Below are 8,219 nucleotides of genomic sequence, written 5' to 3'. Positions count from 1 at the left end.
GCCTTCGAGGAATCCCCCTGGGGAGTAATTAGGGCCTCGCCCCGCCGTTAATTGGAAACCAGTGGAAGAGCCAGGCATGCTCCAGCTGAGATGGTCCGTCTCTGCAGGAGCTTGGGGGCTATCCGCACGGTCCTGAGGGGCTGGACGAGTTTGGGGTTTTGAGGGCAAGTGCGCTGATGAAGTGAACAGTATCGGGGGGAGCTGGAGGGGAGAGGTTCCGGCCGTGTGTGGGAAGAGTGAACTGAACGGAAAAGGTATCGTGTGGTGGAAAACTTCCACACACTGACACCAGTTTCGTACCAGTGCTGGCCTTCAGCCTCAGCTCTCCTCCACAAGAGACAAGAAAGCTCTAAGTGTGCAGAATTTTTAAACATGTTCTACCTGAAGGTCTAGACAGCGTCCCGCAGAGCTATAGAATCGTGGCAGCAGGTCTGAGTACCTCATGGCAAGCCCCAAAACACACACGGCATACACTGGTGCTTCCCTGAGCCCCGTGTGTATGAAGCTGTGCGACTCCCACGCTCTGCCGGGGGAGTTCTTGCCTCTCAAACGTCCTGCTTTGGGGTATTTTCCTTGCTGGTGATCCACCGAGCCACATGCAGCCTTGTTACAGCGACACTCGACCCTGGCCAGTTACACCAGCCTACTGTATGTAGAAGTGGGTTTCCAACATGTTCCCAAGATGTTGCGTCGGCTACTGCTCTCCCTTGTACCACAAAAAACATCAGTCTGACACAAAATACACCCGCTGCAGGTGGTGCCCATGGAACCAGGCTGTCCCCCTATGCCCAGGAGGATCCTCCTTCCCTGAGCCTTCCTGTGCACACCGGGCCGTGGTTCCATCACCCCAGTAATGCTCTGAGGCAGAGGGGACCCACCCCTGCCCCCGAGTGCTCCCTGCATCAGCACATCCTGTGCTGGAGGCTCCTCTTGGCTCTGTTCTCCATGCCCTGTGCAACCCCGAGGCTCCCCACACCCTGCAAGCCGGCAGGGAGGAGGTGGCGTGGAGCAAAGGAAGGGACTGAGTGCTGGGAAGGAAAAAGAAAAGGTAAAGGAGAAGGAGAAGGAGAAGGAAAATGAATCATAGAAAGAGGAAAACGAGGAAGAAACTGAAAAACAAAGACAAATTAAATTAAATGGAAGAGAGAAGAGGAGAAATAAACGATGAGTAAAAGGTGAGGTGAAACCACGGATGACCAAATGGAAGGATGGACCGATGTAACAGAAGTCGAAGTAGGAGAAGAGAAGGAAGAAGGAAGAGCAGACACAGCTGGGTCTCTCCCCTTTGATCCCCGCAGCCCGGCCCTACCGCTCCTGCCCCCGCAGTCGTGGGGCCGCCTCCTCCCACCGCCCACCCTCCCGATATCGATTAATGTCCAGGTGCTTTGAAGAAAATAAAGTCATTTATTGTCAAAGCATTAAACATACCCAGATAAACTATAAAGTTTAATAAATCTTTTCGAGAGGGGGAGAGAAAAAAAAAACAAGAAACAAGCAAAACCGAAACAAAAAACAGACAAAAAAAACCCCAAACAAAAAAACAAAAAACAAACACCTAAAAGAAAAGGTAACATGGAACTGCGGAGACTCCATTTCACGGGCACCAAGTGACACTGTAGTAAAAGGGAGCCGGGCGGCGGGGGCCGGGCAGGAGGGAGGTGTCCGGTGCATGCAGGACCCCGGCCCGCCGTCCCCCGCCGCGCTCCTCCCGCCTTTAGCTTTATATCTAAAATAAAAATTTATCCTGACATATAATTATTATTACATCTAAACCATAAGTGCTTAATAATTTAAGTAGAAACGTATGACAAATGCATCAATATGTTGCAATATATGACATTTAAAAAAATGTATTTTAAGTCATTCGCGGGTTTTTTTTTGTTTTTGTTTTTGTTTTTTTTTTTTCCCGGTGCTTTTTGATTTTCATTTTTTTAATTCCTTCTTTTTTCTTCTTCTTCTCCCCTGCTGCCCTCCCCACCCCTCCCCGAAAAGTGAAAATGCGTGCATCGAAAGGAAAGGAAAGGAAAGAAAGCGTCGGGCGGGCGGCTTTCTTTCCTTTCCTTTCCTTTCGATGCACGCATTTTCACTTTTCCCTCGGGGCCGGGGTGTGTCCCCGCTAGTTGTGCGAGGTCATGTGGCGGGAGAGGTGGTGGCGCTCGCGGAAGGACTCATTGCAGATGGGGCACTTGAGCTTCTCCTCACGGCGCCGCTTGACGAGGGGCTCCAGCGCGTATTCCTTCTTGTGGTGGGAGCGCATGTGGTAGACCAGGTCCGAGGTCATGCGAAACGAGGCGTTGCACTTGGCACACCAGTTCTGGGCCGGTAGGCACAGCGAGGTGAACGATGGCGGCAGCAGTGTCAGCGCCGACGGCAGCTGTAGCTGCAGCGGCCCCGCCGCCACCGCCGAGCTCTTGGGCCAGAAGGCTGTGGCGTAGAGAAAGGGGCTCTGCTTGGGCAGCCCCCCACCGCCAGCGCCGCCGCCGCCGCCACCCCCACCCCCGCCACCACCGCCGCCCGCCGCCTCCCCGCCGCCCGGCAACTTGACGGCCAGAGCCTCGGCGGTGAAGAGGCGGGCGGGGGCAACGGCGCCGTCGGGGCAGGGCTCGCCCAGCCCGCCCAGCTTCTGGCCCAGCACCAGCGGCGGAACGTGGGGGAAAGAGCGGGCGGGCTGGGAGAAGGCGCTTTTCCGCTCCTCCGCCCCGCCGCCCGGGCCGCCCCCCAGCTGCGGGACGCTGGTGAAGGCGCTGCCCCGCGCCGGGCTGCCCCCTTCTAAGCGGGCGGCCAACGGACCCCCGGGGGCGCCGCGGGGGCACAGCCCCGGCTCCCCGCCGGCCGTCCCCGGGGCAGGAGGGGAGGCTCGCTGCTCCTGGCCTTCCTCCGGGCCTGCTCCGGGGCCGCCGTCGGGCTCGGGGCCGCGGGCCGTCTTCTTCACCTCCACGAAAGCGCTGCGCTTGGCCTCCCCAGTCTCCGGACTGGGCGGCGCGAAGAGGCGGCCGCCCTCCTCCAGGCCACAGTAGGGGCCGGCCGCCCGGTACTGCTGCTGCGGGGTGCACACCGGCTCCTCCTTGGGCGCGGTGGGCAACCCTGGTCGCTCCGCCGGGAAGCGGCCCCGCGCCGCAGCCCCGGGGCCCCGCTCCTCCTCCTCGGGGTACCGCCGCTTGCCTTTGCCGGCCGCCGCCTCCGGGCCGTTCTCGGGGGGAGCCAGCCGCCCCGGGGACCCGCCGTGGCCGCCGCGGGAGTTCTCCAGCTCCCGCGCCAGGTTGTGGAAGTCCGTCGAGGGCTTGGTGCTGGCGGCGGGGCTGCCGCCCTCGGCCCCGGAGAAGGGATGGTGGAGGGGCCCGCCGGGCTTGCAGTACTTGCCAGCCTCCTGCTCCTTGCCGGCGCCGTCCTTCCCGCTGGGGGCTTCGGCGGAGGAGCCGGTGTCGGGGCCGTGCAGCCTCTTGGGGCAGCGGAACCGGAGATGGGCGGCGAAGGGCAGCTCGAACTGGAATCGCTGGCTGCACTCGGGGCAGGCGAAGTGCGACGAACCTGCGGCCGGGCACGGCACAGAGAGAGACGGGGACACCGTCAGCCGGGGCCGGCTGCGGTGCTGCCCAGCGGAATTAAGAGGGGCGGGGAGTCCCGACGTCGGCCGCCTCCCCCCCTCCATCGCCCCTAGGGGGGATACCCCGGCCAGCCTCCCCCCGCCACGGCGGCCCCCGGTCACCCGTGGGAAAGGTCGGGGGTCACCCACCGTTGCTGCGGGCGGGGGCCCGGGCGGGGCTGAGCAGCAGCAGCTCGGTCAGCTCCTTGCCGTACCACACTAACAATTCCTCGTCCTTGGCGATACGGCGCAGGGAGCGGTAGAAGAGTTGTCCGCTCTTGATGTAGGCCTCCAGGTTCTGCTCCTCCCTCTCCCGCGCCGACTGCACTAGCCGAAGCCACATCAGCCCCTCCGACGAGCCGTTGGCCGCCGACGTATCCACCTGCAAACGCCGCGTTCAAAAACACAGGCGGACCGACAGACCGACCGGCGAGATGGGGCCGGGCAGCCGGCCGGAGCAGCTCTGCCCTCGCCGGCGGCGCGGGAAGCATCCCGGCGGAGATGCGCTAGGGCACCGGCCGTCGGGGCGAGCCGGCTGCTGGGCAAGCGGGGCGGCCCGGCGTTCGAGCGGCTCTTACCCGGAATATGTAGGGGACGGTGCGCTTGTCAGTGGACTTGAGGGCGATGAAGGCAATGCTGTCGTACAGGGACGTGTGGCTCAGGACACAGGGGCCGAAAATGGCATTTTCCGGAATGTCGCAGGTGGTGTAAACGCTGGTGAAAATGTCAGTCAAGCACTGCTGGACCGTCTTGGCGTCCCCGTCCCATATTCCCCTCTGGACACCGGCGTCCTCCATTCCTGTGAGTGGAGAGAGTGGCAGAGCGGAGGCGTTACAGCCGCACCGCGCGGAGAGGCGGCCACGACCTGCCGGGAAAAACAAAACAAAATAATAAAAATATATAAGAAAAAAAAAAAAAAAAAAAAAAAAAAAAAAAAAAGCCAGACGAGCACTTTCGTCCGTCTGGAAGAAAAATAAAGAGGGCGAAAAGCTCGGCAAGCGAGAGGCGAGGTGCGGGGAGGCTGTCGCGATGATTTATTTATTACCGAACCCGGCAGTGAGAGCGACGGGAGCCGGCTCCGGTCGGCATCGTGTAGGCGCAGAGGAGAACCCAGCGGACGGATCCGCTCACCGGCAGGAGCCGGACAAAAATGAGAAGCCGTCTGCGGGGCCATGGCCGGGGCAGGGAGAGGGGGCCCCGGCCGGTGTCCCGCACGCCCTCTCCTCGGGACCCTGCGGGAGAGGAGCCGGGCCGGTCTCCGGGCTGTGACGGAGGAGCAGAGCGAATGGGTTTCAAGTGGCTTGTCGTTGTTGCTGATTGCATGTCAGCTCACCTCCCGCTCCGCTCGACAAGAGGGAACATATTTCTGCTCATTACCATAATCCAGCACTTTCCCTCCGAGACTTTAATTAAAAGCAGCAAGCAGAGGTAATTATTTTTTTACCTCTACACGCTTATTTATGGAGGAGGGTGAGCCCCGGCTCCCGTGCTGTACGAGGGGACAGATGCAGGTGGCGGGCAGGCGGGCAGCGAGCGGGACGGCGGCCCGGGCTGTCCGAACCTCCCGCCGCGCTCCGCGGTGCCGAGGCCGGGGAAGGAGCAGAGCGCCGGGCTGCGGTGCCCTGGCCCTCCCCAACCCGATTAGCGTGAGACTGCCTTCCCCCCGCCCCATCTTCCATCAAAATCAGGCATTTGGGGTTCGCTGGGGAATGAATCCGTCTTTCAAGGCTCCTATTTGAACCCGAAGCCGCTCGCACCGGGCACGGCCCCGCCGAGCCACCTTTCCCCGCCGCTTTCAGGAGACAACCGGGGCCCCGGCTCCCCAGGGGGCTTTTCCACCCGGAGCGGTGGCGTGGGCGGGGTGGGGGGTCCCGGCCCTTCCCCGGGAACGGGGGCCGGGCGCACTGGCTGCTCCCCCGCCGCCCTCCTCGTTCGGGTGCTACCCGGCACATCCCTTCCCTAAAGGGATTATTTCGCCAAACGAAACAAATGGCAGAGAGAGCCCCCCGCCAAACTTTCCATCCTCCCACGCCGGGCCCCGCACGGCTCCCCACGGCCACGCAGCTCCCTATCTTCCCGGGTGCCTTCCGGCCCCGCGGCGCTGCCTCTCCCCGGTCGCCCTTTGTCCGGCCCAGGCGGCGCCGGGGCCGCTGCCGGAGCCTCCGCCGCTGGGCACCGCATCCCGGGCAGGGCTGCCGCGCCCCAGCCCCGGCACAGCCATCTCCCGGCATTGTTCCCTACCCCGGAGCTGCCCCCCAGGCGCGACTCCTCTCTCCCCGACCGGGCGTTGGGCCCGGAGACGGAGGCGTGTGGGGATGGCGGGGCCCCTCCGCCGGTACTCACCAGGGAGAGTGCGGATATAATCCTCCTGCCCCGCCAAGTGTCACAAAGGCGGGCTCCTGCCTCCGCTACCCCCGGCGCTATTGTATCAGTGCCGCTCCATGGCCGGGGAGACAGCGGGCCAGGGGCCGGGGCCGGGCGGCGACGGGGAGCGGGCGGGCGAGGCGGGGAGGAGGCCGAGGAGGCGAGCGGTGCAGATGGACCCGATGCAGTGAGTGACTGGCACACAGACACACACTTTTTGTTTGCTGCACATAATCTGCCCAATGACGCGTGACAGCCCACGTCCCCTCCCTTTAACCCCTTCGGGGGCTGCCCGTTCCCTGCCCGCCCGCCCACTCCTCACCTGGATCCGCCGATACCGGCCACTTGCGGGGGGAAGAAGGGGAGGGGGCTGGACGGGACGTGGGGCATTCCACTCATCCACCCTTTCTCATGGCAGCCAGTGGGGTCGGGGGCTGCCGCTCCGGGCCCGGCTGGCCGGGGATGAGAGGCGGGGAGCCAGGGAGCCTGACGGCCGCTCCGCCCGGTGCCGGCATCCCGGCCACCGCCTTCCCGCTCAGCCTCTCACCTGCCGGGCAGCGGGGAGCGCTCAGAAGCACGGATAAAATCCCTCCCTGCCGGGATAAAGGCAGGCAGGGACACTGGTGCGGAGGGAGATTAACACAGCTGGTCCAGCTGGGTTGCCTGCAGCCGAGGCAGGGAAAGTGCCCGGCGGAGCCCCGACGTGCGGGCGGGCAACGGGGGCGGAAACCCAGGGGTCCCCACGGCCGGGATCATCTTTTCTCCCCGTCGCCCCAAACCTGTCCCGGGACTTTGGGGCAGCGCAAGGCTCGCATTCCCACACCCGTGGTGCCCCTGCATTTACGGACACGCACACAGGTTTGGAAGGAAAAAGCATCCGCGGATGCTCTGTGCCAAAATAAAGGTTTTTACAGCACGGAAAAGTGTTTGCCGCTTCCTCCCTTATCACCGTCATTTCAGCTAGAAAACAGGTTATTTTTGTTTTAATTAAAAGTAAATTTTAAAGGCCCCTAAACAAAACAAAAGAGACAAAGCGATTTCCAGAGGCGAACGAAGTGCTGTTTGCAATCAGAGAGTGGACTGATGTCTGGCTTTCAAATTCACTTATCCTCTACATAATTACGATTTTCCTTGCATTAGGATTAAAGTCTGCATATAATATGCTTTCAACATTTATCTTATTAATTCCACAAAAGCGTCTCTTAAAACGGAGATTGTCATAACATTAAAAATATGGGAGTCTGTAAAAACTTGGATCTCAATGTCTGCTTCAAAGGTTTTCCCCCCCCCCCTTTTTTTTTTTTTATTTTTTTCTCTCTCTCTCTTTTTTTTTTTTTTTTTTTTTTTTTTTTTTAATCCTACTGCTCTCTCTGTGTGATATAAATTGTCCGAACGACTGTCATTAGTAAGGGGAAAAGAAAACCCGAAATCGCGAAAATTTTAAGGGACACCACGGCACATAAACTATCTCGAAATTGCTTCGATATTATCTCAGCTACCGAATTTCACCGATACCAAAAAGGATCGGAGCGGTATTTAGGAGCATCTACTCATCCTCGGATGCTACCGTAAAAGTGAATCACAGGCATCGGCGTTGCCTCCGCCTCGTAGAACAACATTTGCATGTACGCGGACTAAAGTTCACGCTTTCATGCGCCGGGGCCCGAGTGCGCCCACCACGTCCCCCGCCGCTCCCGAGCAGTCCGGGGCCGGCGTCCCAGCGCTGGGAGCAGCGGGTTTGGGAGGCAGCAGCTCCCCGGGGCTCAGCCAAGACCCACTCCGGGATTTTTGAGGTGGAGAAGGCGAAGGTGCACCCGGGCGCAATACGGCTCCCGCCCCAGGCGGGGCTCGGGGGTTTCGGTCTTGGCCGGGGACGAGGGAAAGAGACCCTGGCCGCAGCCCGGAGAGGAAACCACCGACAAAATACTTCCTTTTATATAGGTATTTCACGTACGCTTGTTCTTCCAGAGAAACCTCCCGCTGACAGCCAACGGCGACCCGGGATGAGGAGCCCATGCCAGCCTCCCACAAACCAATTCCCGGCCCCTCAGCACCCGGCTCCCCCCAGACGGCACTGACTCTCACCGACAGCTGGTTCCGGGGAAGAGGAGTCCCGGCAGCAGCTGGGGTAGGGACGGGGCTTGGGTGCGGAGGGGCCGAAGACCTACGGATACAGGGGATTGGGATGCGGCCGTCAAGTCCCGAGTAAGCGGCCACGGCTGTCGGCTCTGTCGCTCCCTGGCCGGGAGCTCCAGGGGGTAGGGGGGCGGCG

The 8,219-nt window shown here is 61.2% G+C and overlaps 1 protein-coding gene across 2 annotated transcripts; it reads right to left on the bottom strand.

Moving 5' to 3' along the window:
• Positions 1-2,110: 2,110 nt before the first annotated feature.
• Positions 2,111-6,213, bottom strand: PRDM8 (PR/SET domain 8). Of its 2 annotated transcripts, none has more exons than XM_071744240.1 (4): positions 5,927-6,213; positions 4,162-4,448; positions 3,734-3,965; positions 2,111-3,528 (listed from the first exon to the last, which is right to left on the bottom strand). In XM_071744240.1, the coding sequence occupies exons 2-4, from the start codon at positions 4,378-4,380 to the stop codon at positions 2,117-2,119; spliced, it is 1,863 nt and encodes a 620-aa protein (XP_071600341.1). In that variant the 5' UTR covers positions 4,381-4,448; positions 5,927-6,213; the 3' UTR covers positions 2,111-2,116. The 2 variants fall into 2 exon arrangements, with proteins under 2 accessions (XP_071600341.1, XP_071600342.1); XM_071744241.1 differs by having other exon boundaries at positions 4,162-4,382.
• Positions 6,214-8,219: the final 2,006 nt, after the last annotated feature.

This window comes from Heliangelus exortis, chromosome 4 (assembly GCF_036169615.1).
Source record: "Heliangelus exortis chromosome 4, bHelExo1.hap1, whole genome shotgun sequence".
NCBI classification, from domain to species: domain Eukaryota; kingdom Metazoa; phylum Chordata; class Aves; order Apodiformes; family Trochilidae; genus Heliangelus; species Heliangelus exortis.
The sequence above is the reverse complement of the archived record's forward strand: the minus strand, read 5'-3'. Positions and strand labels throughout refer to the sequence as shown.

Coding starts and splice junctions, on each gene's coding strand:
- PRDM8 (XM_071744240.1), bottom strand. CDS start 4,380: ATGGAGGACGCCGGTGTCCAGAGGGGAATATGGGACGGGGACGCCAAG. Junction 3,966..4,161: donor CCGTCCCCTACATATTCCGG/GTAAGAGCCGCT, acceptor CGGCGTTTGCAG/GTGGATACGTCGGCGGCCAA. Junction 3,529..3,733: donor GGCCCCCGCCCGCAGCAACG/GTGGGTGACCCC, acceptor GCCCGGCCGCAG/GTTCGTCGCACTTCGCCTGC.